The 19,241-nt window shown below is 40.5% G+C and overlaps 1 protein-coding gene across 1 annotated transcript in view; it reads left to right on the top strand.

Moving 5' to 3' along the window:
- TAF1B (TATA box binding protein (TBP)-associated factor, RNA polymerase I, B, 63kDa) overlaps positions 1-19,241 on the top strand; it is a gene marked incomplete at its 5' end in the record, with an annotated part of 49,317 nt that overhangs the window by 21,407 nt on the left and 8,669 nt on the right. The window contains 3 exons of the mRNA XM_010153033.1: positions 14,994-15,141; positions 17,231-17,408; positions 17,712-17,758. Coding sequence (XP_010151335.1) covers positions 14,994-15,141; positions 17,231-17,408; positions 17,712-17,758 — 373 coding nt within the window. The remainder of the gene's footprint in view (positions 1-14,993; positions 15,142-17,230; positions 17,409-17,711; positions 17,759-19,241) is intronic.

Below are 19,241 nucleotides of genomic sequence, written 5' to 3'. Positions count from 1 at the left end.
TTAGCTTCCATTTTTCCCATTGTCATTGTATTATTTTGTTCAGGATCCATGCCAACTCTAATCATTCTTGAGTTCCTGAATCTCCCTTTTTACATTTTTTCTAAATATTGCATATTAATGTGGAGAGTCCTTTGATGTTTAGAATTTCTTAAGATTATTTAAAAACCAACATTTGTGTTTCAGAGGGCTCCTCAGTTATTTCCTTGAAGCTTCTTGTGTGTAAATTATCTGGGCCTCTCCTTTGTAAAATACTCAGTTTTATCAGATACTGGTTTGGTTCTTTGCAGACATAATTTTTCTCTTCCTTACATACGATTTTAATGAGATGGAATCATATTCTTTTTCCAGTTACTGAACCATCTTTCTCATTCTTCATATTTGTTTTGTGACTTACCCGTTTGCCTGTGGCATTGAAATTCAAGGGTTTGGCTTTTTTGTTTGTTTCCCTGCTGCTTACGGCTTAGTCACATTTACCTCTTGTTTCGTTGCAGAATATCTATAGTGCTGGTTCCTGCCTTTTTTTTTTTTTTTTTTTTAATCCAGGAGATTGTCTGAGCACTATGCAGTCAAATCCCTGGTCTGCTTCAGAAGTGGGATTTTGTGGTTTTCCCTTTATCCCATGATCCCACGGTATGAAAGGGATATGACAGACCTGTCTGGGAGCGTAGTGACCTACTGGGACTGCATTTGGAGAGGTCTAAGGCTTGGGCTTTCCTGTCTAGGAGCTACACATTTTTGTATTGTTTACTATCCTACTTGAGAACAAGGTTTAAAATTGGGTCTTGTATCCTTGCGCAGTACTGCCTGCTGCAGGACTTGTCCTCATGGTTCAAAATGATGATGATGTAACGCTAATACTTTATGGTACAATATGGTTAAATGTTGCTGATTTTTACTATGGCAAGAAGGTTAAAAGACATCACACTCCAGATTTAGCCCCTCTTTCTGCTTCTCTTCGTTACAGTTGGAATACAGTTATTAATACTTACACTGCCTAAACACTTGGTGCTTTGTGACCATCTAACAACTCAGTTCTTCGGTAAGAACTGGTTTGAATTAAATGGGATGTGCCACAAAAATGTATTTGAATCAATTGAGCATTGTTGAAGCATAGTAAAAGACATTTTGTTTTGTAAATTTAGCTGACAAGTTTAAGTAGTTTAAAACGCCTCCTGATTTTGATTTCCCTGTGAATGTTGGGGGCAGAAGAACTGTCAGGTAGCCTGGAGGAAAACATAAAATCAGAGGGTTTCTCATGGATTAAGAAGATTGCTCAATATTTTGACGATTACCTGCTGTATATAACCAAAACTAGGACTTGGTTGTCATCTTCGGCTTTCGAGGCCAATGGCTCAACTTTAGAAGTAATGTAGCATTCAGTCTTCATTAATTTCTAATCATCTCTGCCAGTTTGTTATAAAGTGTGAGGGGGGTCATGTAATTAATGCTGCTAAGGTTGGTTCAGTAATTTGACTATGTTCTGACCAGAAGTACCATCAGTCTTACAGGTTCCTTTAAAACTAGTTCTTTGAATTTACAGTACGGAATAACACATGGAAACTGTCTATCGCTTCGGTATCTCAGTGTATTGCTCCTTGGAAACAATTGGCTGCATTTTCTTGTTAGGTACTTTGAGCTGCTTCTCTTCTGTTTTGTTGCAGCACTCAGGAGCATCTCACAAATTGAGAAAATACTTCACTGTGTGTGAAGTGCTTAAACTTAGATCGGATCTTCCTTGGGAGGCTTTGAAAAGTAGGTACCTCTCTCACTTACTGAGAGCATTTTTGTTAGATGATGTCCATGTAGGTTCTGAAGAAGGATAAAGATTAGCAGAGGACTGCTGCTAGAGTATTGATGCTTCTCTCTAGGAGCATCTCACAAATTGAGAAAATACTTCACTGTGTGTGAAGTGCTTAAACTTAGATCGGATCTTCCTTGGGAGGCTTTGAAAAGTAGGTACCTCTCTCACTTACTGAGAGCATTTTTGTTAGATGATGTCCATGTAGGTTCTGAAGAAGGATAAAGATTAGCAGAGGACTGCTGCTAGAGTATTGATGCTTCTCTCTTTCTGGAGGGCTGGGCAAGCTTGTAGACTCTGCGTGCTGCTTTCACTCACGGTGGCGATTCTCCCCACCTCACACCAAGAACAAAGCCTAAGTACTTCCACATCATTCTTTTGAATGCAGAAAACATGAGTATCTTCTCACAGGATAAAATAGTTGAGCGGTGAATGTCATTGCAGCACAGGAAAGAGGGAGGTCTGCACTCAAACCGCGAGGTGCTCAGGGAAGAGCATGATGTCTGTGAGGATGACGTTACTTAGGGATGGCTGTAGGGCACACTGCTCATCCCTTCCTTTCTCCAAACACAGAGCTGAGGACTATTCTGGGTAGGCTCTAAGCTTACCTGGCATAACCTTATATGAAGCTGTAATACTGACCACTGAAGATCCTCAGAGATCTCATGATGACTGTTTTAGCGTTGCTAAAAATATGGGTCTTTGTCCTGCTCTTCAGGCTAATACTTCTCTCAGGTTTGCTGGTATCATTCCTTGATTGGTACCCTCAGTTGGATGCAAAGTGTCTGAGTGCTTTTGTACAGAAATGATATTTCGTTCTTTGTGATTGTTTTATATCAAAGATGCTATTTATGGTACTATAATTACATCAACTTAAAAGCAGAAGGATTAGCATTTGCTTCATTACAGAGTTTGGGTATGTGAATAGAAGTTTATAAACTTGACAGTATTTCTTAAGTGCTAGTGTTTCTTTAGTTGTGGGTGTGGATGTAGTCTCCTAATTACAGTACTCTTCTAGGAGGGGCAGATGAAGTGAATCACTGTTCTAGGGCTTTACGTTTTTTGTCCCACTGTCTAAGGAGGAGTGAAATTCCTCTGTATACTTTTGTATTCTGAATATTGCATGAGGTCACTGTACTGAAATTCTTACTTGGAAATAATTTATATTGTTTGGTGACTGCTTTGGTATTGCTGAGTTGATAGGTGACAACAATGCCTTCTCTAACACGATGATGTCCCTGCCCATGGCAGGGGGGTTGGCACTAGATGATCTTTAAGGTCCCTTCCAACCCAAACCGTTCCGTGAGTACGGTATTGAACGCTGATATGTTAAATCGTTTTCTAGTCTGAAGATGATTTTAAAATAAAATGGTCTGCTGAGTATTTTTGATGGATAAACCTTGTAGGAAAAAGTAAAATGCACATCATGGGCGCAGCTAAAGACTACCTAACTTGCAGAAGCCATTTTTAGGGAAGAATGATAACTTTAAACAAAAAATCCCAGTGTAGACAAAAGTATAACTACAAGCTGCTTGGTCTTCATCATTCTATTCAGTCTTGTTTTTTCGCTTTTGTTCTTTCTTGATAAAATTCTTAATCCGATGTTGTTAGCAGTTTGGAACTAGTCTTGAAAAAGTGCTACCCTCTGGATCAGATTTACTGGGGGAGGGGAAAACAACAAAAAAAGGCAAATCTGCTACAATCCTTGAGCTTCACAGTTATGAGAATAGAGATGGAGCCAATACAGCTTGAAATTTCTCTTTTTTTTTTTTTTTCCTGTTCAACAGTTATCTTAAAAAAAAAAAATCTTAAATCAATTTGGAGAAAATAGTCATAAGTGAAGAAAAATTGAGTGGGAAGAAGACTTGGAAAGACAGACAGAATGCAAGTTAGGGTTTTTGTATGGCATCATTCCAGTGGGTAAACACTGCATGTTAGGTTTTGGTTTTCTTTTTTTTTTTTAAAAAAAAGGATAATTCATTGACCAATGAGCTGCTGCTAAAACACAGAGAGAGACATTTTTTCCCACTGGTCTGTTTTGTGTCCAAGCACTCCCATGAAGTACCTGTCAATCAACAGATCTGTCTATGCTGTTATGTTTGTTAAATAGGAAGTTATTTTATTTTTTAAAGAATGGAATTCATAGCTTTCTCTGAAAGCTGGTGTTACCAATGCTATCATGTTCATGTACCAGCCTTGTTTTGAATATCTGTGTGATCTTGATTGCACATGCCTCTGTAATCCCTTCATGGTGCTGTTTTCGAGCCCACTGCTGCTGTAGCCCAGCTACACTCCAGTTATTTTCCAATAACCCCTTGACTTCTAGTAAAGAAGTGGAGATCACCTTCACGTTAATGTGTAAAACTGTCGTGGCCCATATTATAAATACTCCCTGGAATTCTGGTTGCGGGTTTATTTTTTGCTTTTCTTACCCTTCTTCTCAAAGTTATAGAAGAGCTAAGAGGTACAGCATCACAACATGGGTCATCAAATGTAGGCACAATTTTCCTACAAGAAACAATTAACTTTTATCTACTTACCTTTCAATGTAAAGAGGTGACTAAGAGGAAGATGGGGCGATAGTTTGTAGAACGTGTTTAGGAGGCAGCTGATCCAATACAAGGATTGGGAGGTGTCGGAAGAGGTTGCTGGTCTGCAGGTTCAGGATCAAACAACAGGAAATACAGTTTCATATGTTTTTGTGGCTAACTGGTGAAACTCCTCACGTTAGGATGTTATGGATGTTAAAAGGGACAGATAAGGACTGGACAAATGCCATGAAGGAAGAGGGATCTTGAACTAAAAAATGCAAGGATCCCACTGCTGCTTCAGCCACAAATGGTGTGAAGCTGAACAGACACTTGGTAATGCGTCATTGTGGCTTCCTTGGTTCCTAAATTCCTCCTTCCGCATCTCTCGCTGCTGGATGCAAGGCTAAATAGATCTTTTTGGACTGGTATTGTACAGACACCTTTTTTTTTTTTTTTTTATGTTCTGGGATTTCAGTTGGGGTTTCACTTTGTGGTTTTTGTGTTCTGAGGAGACTTTAAGACCATAAAACTTCTTTTTTTTCGTTAACTAGTTATCTCACAACTACTCTTTTTTTAAGTCATAGTTCAAGCCTTCGAGTTAGTTGAACTAAATACCATCCTTTAAAGTTTCAGATTTCGAGATCTGGGGATGTTTCTTATTCATAGAATCACAGAATGGTTAGGGTTGGAAGGGACCTTAAAGATCATCTAGTTCCAACCTGAAAAATGCTGAGGAATGATTAAATGGTAGAAGTATGCAAAATTCTTGCTTAAAAAGGGTACCTCTAGCCTATGGCAAAGAATCCTAAGCAATGAAAACTCTACAGTTTTCTTAAGCAAAGAGTTTGCTTTTTGAAAAAAGATTTTGCATGCTTGTGTTTTTTCTAGTGATCCTTTGGTTTGTTTTGGTGGAGGAACTAAAGGAACTGCCTGTTTAAAAACTCACAATGTCAAATGTCATAGTGGTGAGTAGTAGTGATGATCCCGATGGCAGGAGGAAGAGGGAACGCTTGCAAGAAGTCTGGCCTAGAAACGTGGCAAGAGGAGAAACGTGAAAAGCCATGTAGGAATGTAAATAAATTGTCAGTGGTGAGGGAGCCGTCTTGGGAGGGCAGAGATGGCAGTTTAAGGGGTTTTGCACATTACCCGTAATATTTCTAAACAGCCTTCAGTTCTGTGCGATCCTCCACTGGCCCTAAAAGCAAGCATAGGTCTTAGATTTGTGAATAGATTAAGCTAATACTGTCTTCTTTTCATGTCTTTGAATAGCAATTAAGGTTTTAATGTTAAGCATATAGAATTTAGGAATTACTGGAATGAATTTGTGTTTAGCTGAGACCGATGTGTAAGTGCACTAGGGTGTAGTCATTCATCATTTCATCTCATATTGTTCCTAAACCAAGATAGCGTCTTAGTTTAGCACGTGGAAAATAAGGAGCTGCTCCGTGTATCTTTTCTTCATTCCACGTGGGAGTCGAAGCCTGCTTCAGTGCACGCCGTGTGAAGCCAGCACAGTTGCTGAATGTTGGGTTCTTTCGCTGCCGTTGCTGCTGGTCATTCGCCCTCGTCATGCGACAGGCCGGGCTCTCAGGATGGTGTTGTGCTGCTCTGTCACAAGGTGGAAAACTGGGACAAAGAGACCTGCCTGAGGCAACGGGGTGGGTTTGTAGCACCGTTGTGAGGAAACCTAAAGATTTCCTAAATCCTGTAAAGTTGTCCCTGTATTTAAGTTTTTTTCCACACTGGCTTTTCAGAAGGATTTCATACGGCTTAGCGACCTGCTGCTGACTAGCACCCACGTCTTCAGGTCATCACGCATCTCGCAGCAAACTGCTGCTGTTTGGGTTGTCCCACACTCCAGGTTTTGGTGGATTGCATATTTGTATTTTTGTTTGGGTCTGATTCAGGTGAAGAAATTCCTGACTAAATTTAGTAATTAACTCATGGATTCAGGTGAAAACCTTTGCTCTGTTTTCTCCCAGAGTGTTCAAACTGGAATGACAATGGCTTTCTGCTTCCCTGGAAAGTATATCCACCAAACTGGCTTTTAGGCATGTTCCTCTGTTTGCTGAGGTCCTTTACTAACACCATTCAAGGCCTGATGTCTAAGGGCCTCTTTTCCTGACTAATGTTTGGATGAGCTGAATTGCCATATGATTTCATTTTTTAGTGGTAACTATTTTAAGGAATTTAAATTAGGGAAGAAGCCGGTCATTCTTGTTTATTTTTTAAAAACAAATTTTCTAAGGGGTATAAAATTCTATCCATACAAATTCTGCTAATCAGCTATGCTGGTTTTACTTTCCAGAACAAGCAGCGATTCCTGCTTTGGTTTGCTGGTGTTTCGAGACACCTTGTGATCTTAGTTTTGTTGGGTTAGGTGTCTTTCTGTCTGTGGGATTTTTTTTTTTCTGTCTAACTCTGGGTTTTGTGCATTTTAACAGGTGCATGCCGTACTTGTTCGGGATAGAAAGTAGTGCAGAATGAAAAGAGGCAAGGGTGAGGCTTTTATTTGAAAGAAAAAAAAAAAAAGCTGAGGAGGAAGTTCACTGCTGAAAGGGTTATTGTAATCAGGTTTATCATGGGAGCTTGCTGTTGTGTAACAGAAACTCTAGCTTGTCCATACCTGTCTTAAAGCATTACTTAATGAATAAAGAAAACAAACCTACCAAAATATTTATGAAATTCAATAAAATTTGTTCCCAAACTCTTGAATTTCAATACCTCATGATGGTTCAGCTCCTTGCCAGATTACTCTCTCCGTTTGTAGAAAGACTTCATTTTTTAGAAAAGCGGTATTTGTCGGAGTTCGCTTGTGAGCACGAACAGGCTGGAGCTCAAGCACGCGTCTGTTCGTTTAATGCTGAGACTCATTTATTCAAAACCAGCTCTAGCCAGGAACTGTGGCATGAGCAGCACGTCTTCCCTGACCGTAGCGTTTGAAATGGCCTGCTGTGTCGTTCTACTCCTTTTCCTGGTGAAGGAGTACATCCATACTGCACGTTCGGTTAGCCTTTTCTCCTCTGGGTGGGTTGCTGGCTCATCCACATGCCACATCTTGAATTCTTCAGTAAAAACTGCCTGTGTCAATTGAATGCTGTCTAACATCTCAGCATGCCTAGATTTATTTTCTCTGAGAAATGCATAAATGTTGTTGACTGTGACATCTTCTAAAATTAATCATTTTTCTGTACAAAGATCCTCTCGCTTCCTCTGCAAAAATGGCTAGGAGGAATTTGGGATTGTAAGACGTAGTGGCTGTTTCATCTGAAACAGTTACCAAAGGAGAGAGCAAGAGAAAGGCTGCCAGTGCGACTGCTCCTATGATTTTTCAATGGTATCTTGACTTTTCTTCTTCTTTCTTTTTTTTTTTTTTCCCCCTCTGTCCATTTGTTGCCAGGCAGGTAACTTGGGCAGCTTGTTTGCCTCTCTTCAAGGTGGACAAGTTGATTTAATTTTCCTGCCTCAACCTTTCAGTTATCCTTTCTGCTCCATGGCAGACTTGTGTAGCAGCAGCTTTAATTGCATGCTTGGCCCCTTGATGTCTTTTCTAGTGTAAAAGTCTCACGAGCTGCGTGTTTCTTAGCAGTTATTTAAATGGAGTTGTAGCAGTTTCACCTGCTTTGTTCTTCTTGTCATTTGGTTCCCTTTTAATAACTCCAGGCACACCCTCTCGCTGTTACATCAGCATCTGAATGTGATTCATGGATATCACGGTTTGAAGAAGTGTATCTGCTCGTTTAGTACACGTAAAAATGGTTGCACCAAGGCGGACTCAAGGCTCGTTGAATCTGCCCTCCTGTTTCCGATGGTGAGCTAGGAAAGGACGTAGGAGGAGGGTGCAGTGGTTCTCCCCAGTATCCTTTCGCACTCACCAGCAGTTCACAAGTCCGGGACGTTTCTGTGCAGCAGCGGTCATAGTGCTTGTAGTGTCATCGTGTCACAGGGCGGTTTGGGTTGGAAGGGACCTTAAAAATTCCCTCAAGCGTTGCGCGTGCCTTGTCTGTATACCCCGTGCTCTGTCAGAGGTGGTGTTGATGAAGAGACTACACAGCATCTAACTGTGCAGCAGAGTTGACAACATTGTCTTTTAACCAGCAAGGTTAGATGGCAAGAAAGTTTTAGTGACTGTTGCCTATTTTTTGAAGTTTGTATTCATAACAATACAGCGTGTTAAAGCACATTTAGTTTGTGTGTGGTGGCTCTTGCATTAGTTTGCTGCTGTTCCAGGTGGGATAATGATGGTCCCTGGGAGGTAGATAGCGGTTAGGCAACTTAGTCAGATTGCTAGTACCCTGAGAGTCCACAAAAAACATGGGGTGGGAGGAAGGGGATACCTTTAGTAATCTAGGAGTTTGGTCTTGCTGGCCACATTAAGGATCTAGTACATAACAATTGGTTCACAAGGTCATTTAATTCAGTTTTAAATACTAATTTGGGTGTAAAATTCACAGCTGATACAGTTATTGTCTTTACTGGCAATTCTTTTATGTAACCTGTGTGGCATCGCCCCACATCAGGCGTATGCTGCGGACGAACAGATATATCTGAACCAGTTGAGCAGCAGAAGCAAAGTCAGGTGAACCAGGGTCTGTACAGCACTTAACTGCTGTGTTCATTGTTGGTACCTAGTAACATCATTTTAAAGCTAGTTTGGGTTCAAAGAAGTTTACACGCGTTAGGGCATCCCCTTGATTCACTACTTTTACTAATAAATATCTTTTTATGAGCACGTCTTGCTTTACGCAAGGATTGAACCAAGCTTCTGAATTGTGTTTAAAAATCCCTTCTCCAACCCTCCTAACTTGATGTTTTTCAAATCTTCAAGTTAAATTGATTTTGTAGGCCATTTCCTGAGAAGTTTGGTACACTTTTTCAAACTTGGTCTAGGCTGACTTGGCCATCTTAAAAATGATGAAGCTGGTTTTCAGGCAGTTTTAAGTGGCAAAGATTCCCAGAGACCTACAGAAAGTTGATAATGAAAAAGTGAAGTTGGATGTTATTAGATTCCAGTATTAAATGGTCGTTAGAATCACTTGGGAAAGACGTCCGCTGCTGAACATGAGCAGCACAAGTGAAGGTAGAGCTTAGGGAACGTGCGGGCATGGGAAGAAAGGGTTTACGGGATGGAAATTCACAGGTAGAAGGATGAAGAAGGGAACTGTGGTTTGAAAAAAGTACTGAACAGGGAAGGAGGATCGTAGAATCACAGAATGGTTTGGGTTGGAAGGGACCTTAAAGACCATCTAGTTCCAACCTCCCTGCCATGGGCAGGTACACCTTCCACTAGACCAGGTTGCTCAAAGTCTCATCCAGCCTGGCCTTGAACACTTCCAGGGATGGGGCATCCACAGCTTCTCTGGGCAACCTGTTCCAGTGTCTCACCAGATGGACTGAGTGGAAATATAATGGAGAGAATTTAAAACAACTCATAATTAATTCTTGTTGGAAAAGATAGACCATTATCACAACAAAATAGACTGAACTGTGAATATGTAAGTAATGGCTGCTGCGATAATGTCTTGGTGCAGGAGAAGGAAACTGTCTATACAGTCATCTAAGAAAAGAGTCAGTCGGACTGCATTTAAAACAAGAAGCTATGGAGCCTGCAAATGAGTCTAGAAAGCCAGCCAATGCACACTCTTTTCTACTTGTTGATCAGCAACATTCTGATATTGTCCAAACAAGTAGGAGAGGCTGCAATCTTGGCTTAACCAAAACAATTACCTGCTACTGTGATCTGATTATCATGCTAATAGTTTGGCTCATCTGCTTCTGAAAACCAGCTTGTTCTTTTCTAATACAGGTGAAAAATTCCATGTAACTTTGAAAAACAAAGGCAACTGATTTAAACAGACTAGTATCATCATGAAAATCTTGTTCTAGACACTTCTTCACCAGCTCAGCAGTGTGAATTTTGGCCTCCTATAGTCAGTTGAAGATGGCAGGGGAAAAGAAAAAAATACTCTTTAGCACTCAACTACTGCTGTCTGAAGAAGACCTGAAGTGACCGCGTTTGTCACATGTGGGAATAAGGTGCAGAGACTTCAAAGACAAAACAGCTAAGAGAAGTCACTGGTAACCTCTGTTCCCAATCTAGCCGAGTTTTAGACACTGTCAGCACTGTTGATCAGTCTTGAAGAAATCCCAGCTTGCGAAACTCCCTGAAAAGGCTCGCAGGTGGCATAACTTTGGAAGAGTTTTTCTCTCAGTCTTCCTGAAATTATTACGTGCCCTCAAGGGTTTATAACTGAGTTTTATATGTAGAGTGTTTCCCAGGTTCTCAGAACAAGGTGAGAGCTCAGTAACTCCGGGTGCTGACGGACAGGGGAGTTGTCCTCATGTTTAGCACAGAACTGCAACTTGAAAATATGTAATGCAATTTTTTTTTTAATCTTATGATTGGTTAAGTGAAAGTTGTACTTGGAAAGTGTGTGGTGTATGATCTAACGCTGTCCCCTCTTGTCCAAGTCCTCCCCCCTTGGGGTTTAATCACGGGGTGATGGAGGCAGAGTTTTTTCACCTGACAGCGGGAGGCCCCAGCTCTCAGGATCTTGCTTTCCCAGTTGATTTGCTGGTTGACTTTCAGTGCAACTTGTTCTATCAGGTTCGTTTCTTCTGGCAAAAATGCATAGCTAGGTAGAAGGTGATAACTTTTATTAATTTTGAGGCTGCTTGTTTGCTGTATCTTGCTTTTTCTTAATATTGTCCTGACATCTGCGATGTTGGTTGTGTGGAATTTGGGTGTTTTCTGTTTTAATCCTCCCAGTGTGTGTGAAACTTTGCAGAATGCAATCTGCTGTATGAACCCACAGCTCTGGGGGAACTAAGCAGAGTATGAACAGGGTATGTGGTCACTGGTGAAAATTATCACTGCTTGATTGCTGAAACACTCTACAGTCTCCTTAGTCCTCAGCCTGTCAGCCTTCAGCCCTTTGCTGTGGTGTGTCCTACCAAGATGCGATCTCGTGTTGGATCCAGCGCACGCTCGCAGTTCAAGAGCTTACCCTGTACTCCTGGAAGCCTGGTGTTCGGTTCAGCTTGCGTTGTCATGACTCAGCGCTGCGTTGTAGAAACATGCGTGTGAATGTGTTCCAGCTTAAGAGGTCAGGCCCTGGGAAATAGCAGTTGATTGGGTCGTCTTAGTATGCCTTTTTTCAATCTGCCTGTCCACTGGTGTTTACCTCTCTCTGTGAACACATACAGACTAAAACCAGTTTTTGTCTGTTAACATCCTTTCTAAAATAAGCCAAATGACAGCCCTCTATTAATTTTTATTTGTAGTTTTTACACTTGTTTACTATTTTAAAAAAGGGGTGGGAGGGAAGGGTTCTAGTCATTTTAAAAAGAACTGAATTGCCTTCTCTAAATTGCAAACAAAAGCTTTGAAACAAAAGCCGGTGTCGGGAGGAGGGGACTGTTCAGCAGTACCTCGAGTAGGGAAGCTGTCTCCTTAGCCTGATGCAGTGAGAGAAGCTCAGCTATATGGGGATATAGGTGTCCACGTTCAGCCCTCCAGTTAAGAACTGTATTCCCTAAAGTCCCTCTGCATTAAATTAAACTGTACAGGTAACCTCACGGGTGATACTTTAATGTTTGAGGATGGAAATGCTTCAAATGACTGAATTCCTGTGTCTTATTTTTTTTTCATCTGTGATATATTATTAAGAAACTACTATTTCAACTGCTTTTCATTAAAGGGAAAAATGTATTTTCTTTATATCCAATTAGGAGTAGTATTTATGTGATGCTTCAGTTTGAATTATGTGGGACAGTTTTTCTCCAGATATGCTCAAGTGAACTTAGAGATGATTCGGGTTTTGTTCCAGATTGTTTCGGTGTTCAGTTTAGCACCGCGTCTTAAGAGGAACGGAAAGCAGTGTGAGCCTGGCCTCCTGCAGAAGTCTGGCAGTGCGTGTTTTTCTTGTTTCTCAGGGTAGTCCTGTAGCAGTCTAAGCCAATTTTTGACACTGTTTAGAAAACATAATGAACATGATACAACTTCCTAACTGTTACAGAAAGTTGCATGTGTAATAGTAAGTGACAGGAGAACTATTCATTTGCTTAGGCATGTGTTCACGCAGTGAAGCAAGTCTGAACTGCGGTCTGAGGGGCGATCATTTTAAAAAAAGAAAAGGAAATGTTGGCAACCATTCAAAACACTAACATTGCAGCATTGGCTACACAGCATGCATTCACATTATATAAATGAAACCAAGTGATTGAATGAAAATGCATTATTTCTGTCTTACTGGTGTTGTAAATGCGGTCGCTCTGATTTTAATCTGGTCTAGGAAAAAACTGAATTCACTCTTGCTCAGAAAAGTTTTGAGTCTGCACAAAGTGTAAACCCCTGCTAAATTCCTGTTACAGCAAAGTACCTCCTGCACACATTGACTGGATAAATATGAATACATGATAAAGGCCTCTGCTGGATTAGAACCACTGACACAAGCAGCACTGCATTTGATATGCTTAGAATGGTAAAGTAGCCTGAAAACTGAAAATTATCACTTTAAGATGTAAATTCCAGTAATCATTTAAACTATAAAGAATTAAGAAATTTTAATGAAACAGTTGAACTATTAAGAAATGAGGGTCAAGTCTTACAGTCCGTAGTTACGCAAACTTCAGGTCCTCCTGAGTTCATTGTGAACAAGCATGTCAAAATCTGTCTGTAGGTTGTGTTTTCCTCAAGCAGGAAAACCTCAGTAGAAATTGGAAGAAGTTTCTTCATGCAGTCCACAGTTTTGAAGAGAGAGTTGCAGGTTTATTATCATGGATAACTGTGCTGATATGGAATTAGATTTTATTTTTTTAATGAATAGGCATTAAATATTCTTTGTGAATGTTCTGAATAACGTGGGCCTGCTGCTGAATGGGAGTGGGGTCGTGGTCACAAAATACCAAGGAGAAGGCCAAGATGATGAATACTTTTTTTTTTCCCCCTCAGTCTTTGCTGTGATAAGACTGGCCTTCATCAGTCCCAGGTCCCTGAAACCAGTGGGAAGGTCCAGGGGAAGGCAGACTTACTGTTGATGGAGAAAGAGCAGGTTAGGGGATATTCAAACAAATTGGACATAGAGAGGTTCTTGGGCTGTGGTGGGATGCAGCCACCAGTGCTGAGGTAGCTGGCTGGTGTCATTGCAAGGGTGCTGTCAATCATTTTTTGAAAAGTCATGGTGATTGGGAGATATACTTGAGGACTGGAAGAAAGCAAGTATCACACCTGTCTTCAAGGAAGGCAGGAAGGAGGATCTGGGGAACTCAAGGCCCGTCAGCCTCATGTTGTTTGAGTTCATATTGATAAATATTATAAATACATAAATATGGAAGGTGATGGAGCAAATAAATGTGGAAACCATTTCCAAATACAGAAGGCTGAGACGGTGACTAGGAGTACTCAGCACAGATGTATGAAGGGGAAATGGTCTGACAACCTGATAACGTTCTGCCATGAGTAGGAGGCTTGGTGGAGGTTCTTTATCTGAAGTAAGGCTTTTGACACTGTCTTCCACAACATCCTCATTGACAAATGATGAACTTAAGAACTAGTCAAGTGGGCTGCAAGGTGGATTGAAAACTAAGTTTGCAGACAGCGTGAAACTGGGAGGAGTGGTTAACAGACCAGATGGGCATGCTGCCATTCAGCACCTTGACAAGCTGGAGAAATGGGCTGACAAGGATCTCGTGAAGTTCAACAAAGGGGACTTCTCCACCCGGGGAGGAATAAACGCAGACATTCACACCTGCTGGGGGCCAGCAGGCTGGAAAGCAGCTTTTCAGAGAAGGTCCTGGGAGTTTTGGGAACAAGATGCTGTGAAGATGGATGTGAGCCAGCAGTGTGCCCTGGTGACAAACATCATCCTGGGCTGCATTAGGCAGAGGATTGCCAGCAGGTCAAGGGAGGTGATCCTTCCTCTGCTCAGCACGGGTGAGACACATCTGGAGTGCTGGGTCCATTTCTGGGGCTCCCCAGTACAAGAAGACATGGACATACTGGAGTGAGCCCAGTAAAGGGGAAATGGATGAAATTGAAATACGTGAAATTCCATTTAAGCATAAGGAAAAAAAAGCCCCAAAGCAAACCTTTTTTCTTTTGTACAGTGGGGGTGGTGAAACACTGGAGCAGATTTCCCACAGAGCTTGTGGAGTTGCCATCTATGGAGACAGTCAGAATCCGACTGGACATGGTCCTGGGCAGCCTGCTCTGGCTGACCCAAGCAAGGGGCTTGGGCCTGGTGATCTCAAGCGGTGCTTGCCAACCTCCACCTCTCTGTGGTTCTGTGATCTCTTCGCTCCTGAGAGAGTTCACCCGCGATTGCACCCATCTGGGGGTTTGGTTTGTTTGTTTTCAATGCTCTTTTTCATTTGAAAAGATCATTTCACCGACAGGGTAGTGGGTTGGCTGCAGGTCTGAAACATCTTTTTATTTGGGGTTTTTAATATATTTCATAGGCTTTAAAACTAGCCTGTTTCACTTTTTTTCTTGCAGTCTTGGTTCCAGTCTTGCATGTGGGTTTAGTCATACAGAGTGTTAAAAGAGCCTGTATAAGTAATTCCATGTCAGATAACACAGAATTTAAAATTGATAGCTAATTTAATATCAGTGACAAATAAGGTATTGGAGCAAAAGTGTAACACCCTCTAACCCTCTCTTTCAGTCGTGGCCTGTATATGAAGAAGTGCACAACAAAATGCTTGAGCTCGCAGCATTTTTAGACCTGCCTCGTTTTCCAGATATAACAGACAGCTGCTTTCTTCATCCAGACGTGTTGTGCATGAAGTACTTGATGGAAGCTAATTTACCTGGTAAATATTTCCCCAAACCCAAACTGATAAAGTTTTTCTGTGGTTTATTAAACTCTAGCAAAAAAACCCCTTGAATGACTACTTTAAACAGGCCTGCTCTTTTCCTTCTAATTTACACCCATTTCAGCTTGAACTGAAAGATAATTTCTATAGAAAGCACCTTCATCAAACACTTGGAGGATGTATTGTAGGCCCAGATATGCAGGGGCGCCCTGGTGCGGGCTCTCTAAAGCTGTGGAGTGGATACTTCAAGCCTTTCGGTATCCATATAAGCTAAGAGGCACTGGTTGAACTCACCTGATGTATTAACTTTAGCTAAGTGATTCATGAAGTTGGGACCTAATTGCTTGACACTGGACTACCCTATACAGTAGTAAATACATATTCTGTAATGTCATGTATTTGTATTAATGTTAGTATTAACAGTCGGTGCTGTGTGACAAATCAGCTGCTGTCTCACCAGATTATCAATTTAGTTTTGAAATCATATATTCTATAAATAACTTTTATTTATCCTAAAATACTCATTAAGTCTTGAATATTGTCAGAGAAAGACCAGAAAGTCCTGGTATGTGAACTGTCTGTTGGGCTGCCATTCTTCCCACTGAATACCACTGTCACTGAAGAAGAGTTACACAGACAAGTAGCCTGTAAATCACTGTTTTGTTTTTTTTCCTCAAAGCATTTCATCAATTTACAGTTTGGGATTTTTTAATTGTCTTATTTTGCACTTTGTTACGTTGAATAAAGCTACTTGGCTTTTCTGTGTACTCACAGGTGAACGTAGAGAAGACAACAACAGATGTAGGGCTGAAATTCCAGAGCAGAAATTCTGAGTTTATAGTTTTACACCAGTGTTGCACTAGAGCCTATGGAGGATCACACTATGTTTCAGATTTTGAAGCATTAATTGCGTCAAAGAAACAGCTAGAAATTTGACATTTTCAGATTTATTCCAGAGAAAAGCTACGTACTCTTTGAAAATTACTGTAAAAGAAATATCTATTATCCTTTACTTTTTCCTTGCAACTAAAAGTTCACCATATAGAAGCGTGTTTCTACAATTTGAAAAAGGTTTGCTGTTGTTATCTAACAACTCCTAAAAAATAAATTAAGCAGCAAATTGGCAATGCCTCTTAGGGCATTAAATAATAATGGAAAGGCCATTTTAAGTACCTGAAATAAAAGAAAATATGCTTATGGTATTTCTAAGAAACTTTGGTTTCCAGATTTTGTTTGACTTTTACTGTTATGTACAAGAGGATTAAAAATGAGTCCCTACTGACCTCTTTGTGAGCAGCAAGAGAGCACAAAGTATAGCTGGATTAAGGTTGTACTTAGTCATACGTTGCTAACCTTTGTGGAATCTGACGGTGATGTAATCAACTCCAGTATTTCTTGCTGAACAGGAAAGGTGAGAAATTTGGGGGATTTGTATCTGTGAAAAATAAGCATAGAGTAATAAGCGACGGTGTAGATATCATACTGCTGCCTTTGGAGCTGTAGCTGTGTCTTTTTGACATAACCTGGCTGTACGGTGTAACGCCGGTGTTAACCCAGGCTGGGATTGTCTCCACTTCAGCCGGGTGTTGTCGGGGTAGCAGCGAGCATTGTCCCGCCACACTGGGCTGCTGTTCATACCCCGCTTCTTTAAAGCTACCCCCTGTTCCTCTTTGAGTACAGAGGACCTTGTATGGGTGTTTAGTCAACGTGCAGGAAAAAAGTTTGTGACAAGATTTTGGCTTTCGGGGTTTTTTGAAACTACGTAGGTTTAAGGTACATTAACCTGAACATTGTTGTGGGAAAGCTTAGCAACATCATTCAAGTAACATCAAAGCACTATTAAAAACATAATTTATCTTTTTCTCCATGTGGATATATGACATCAGGACTGTTTTCCATGTAAGCACAGTGAAGGTTGCCTAGTATACCCTAAAATACTATGCAGCCTGAAAAAAAATTGCTAAGCATTGTTTTCCTCAAATAACCAATTGCTAAGCATGTTTTCTTCAAATAACCAACATATTTGCACTATAAAAGTACTTCCAGCTTGTCTCAACATACTCATATTTTTATTTACATTAACCAGATGAATTGCATAATTGGACTTGTCGAGTGGTGAAAAAGATCTGTATTGGAGAAGCGGATTTCCTGACTCTTGTGCCTGGAAATAAGTCAACAAGGAACGTGAAATACGATGTCCTTGCTGCGGCACTTATCGTAGTTGTGCTCAAATTACTGTTTTTATTAGATGATCACTATGAGTGGTAAGTGTACAGGCGGGTCTGTAGCGAAGCCCAGATTTCAAATAGTGCAAATGGTTGTCCTGGGTCATGCTTTCTTTAGTAATATTACATTTATAGTATTGGAATTTTGATTAAGTTCAGCAGAATAAAACATACACTGAAGGTATTTTTTAGGTTAAATATTACTTCTTAAAAATCGTCTATTTGAATCTGAAACTTGGAATAAATTTAAAGTGTAAATTTTGTGGGTTGCATTTGTACTTCATGTGAAAAGTGCAGTATTTGGATCTACCAAATTGCCTGATTTTTTTTTTTTTTTTTCAGGTTACTTTCAGACTTTGCTGAAGAAAGAAATAAGAAGAACAAAGAAGGTACATAAATATTCTAGTAGAAGCAGTCTTATGATTTTGTAAATGAAATAACTTTGTAATCAGGCTTAAAAAGACTTGTCTTGTTGATCATTAAAATACGTTTTTGTCATTCTTTTAGGGCAAATCTTTATTCAAAGAAAACAGTAGGTCTTGTTCACGTAAAATTGCAATTTCCTTGTGTAATTCTTACTGTACTGGCTGGGGGAATTCGGTACGCATTTTGCTGCTACCTTCCTGCTTCTCCTTGTGCATGTTTGCCTCCTGGTTTAGATTTTTATGCACGGTGGGTGAGGATGAATGGATACGCAGCGAAGAGGGAGAACAGTCTTATCATAAATAGCAGATTCTTATTAGGGGCATCAAACCACGTTTATGATAAAATCCAAACTTGTTTAGTCTTGTTAAATAAAATGTCTTAGTGTGTAACATATTTCAGATGTAATCTGTTTTCTGAGTCCAAATAATCCTGAGAGAGCGTGGAGAAGCTAGCAGCAATTAAGATGGAGAAGATAATGGTGTGAACATGGTTCTTTGAGGGCAGAAAGACCAAATCAAAGATTAGGAATCTTCAGGAAGATGTTTCACTGCCTGATCCAGATCACAGCTGAAGATAAGGTCAAAGATGTGTTAAGGTGGTTTATCTTTTAAGCCTTCTATCCAGTTTTGAGTCCATTTTTGACCCTGATGTCACTTTAAAAATTTAAGCCAGTAGTGAGACCGGTGTTAGCCATGCGTGAGCACAATTACTGTTATAGCAAGAGATAGTCATCTCTGTTAACTAAAACTGGGAATTCTCATTTTCAAGTGGATACACAAACTTATTTTGGATGTTTTTAATTCTTTTTCCCTTGAAAATTTGCAGTACGTAGTAGTGACAACAGTAGAAGTTGTGCAACTGCTTACAAGCTGAGGCTCAAAGCCATTAATGTCTTAATGTGGTTTCTCCCTTATTAACAAGTCTCATCGCCCTTGGGAATTAACAGCTTATTCTTTGCCCACTTTCTTACTTTAAAATCTGCTCATACAAAATGATCTATATGCTGTGTTACGTTGTTCCTATCCTTAAGATGTCGGTGTGACAGTGAGCAGCTGCGCAGAGGAGCTGATGGGAGAATTTCTGTTGGAGCACTGATTACTGCCAGAGCTCAAAACCGCCTCTGGCGTTTTCCCAAAGTTAGTGTGCTGAAATGAATGATGGTTAATACTGAGTTTTAAAGATCCAGTTTATGTTGACTCCATTCTCAATTTAACTAGTCTTTTTTCAATTAAAAAACAAAAGGTATTTCAGCTCCTACAGTTTTTCAGGATAGACTGGGAACTGTACGGTAGATAGCTGTAGTTACCTAGCGTGCCAGTTTGTGTGTTCGATGAGCTGCACACCTACCCAGTGCTGCTTCGTGGGGTGTGCGCGTGTGTGTGTATCGCAGAGCTGTGTGTTTCCCCGCCAGCCCAGCTATGTGAACATCAGACTAGCAGTGCTGGC

The sequence above is a fragment of the Eurypyga helias genome, unplaced genomic scaffold (genome assembly GCF_000690775.1).
Source record: "Eurypyga helias isolate BGI_N326 unplaced genomic scaffold, ASM69077v1 scaffold4046, whole genome shotgun sequence".
Lineage (NCBI taxonomy): Eukaryota > Metazoa > Chordata > Aves > Eurypygiformes > Eurypygidae > Eurypyga > Eurypyga helias.
This window is presented reverse-complemented; position numbering and strand designations above follow the sequence as displayed.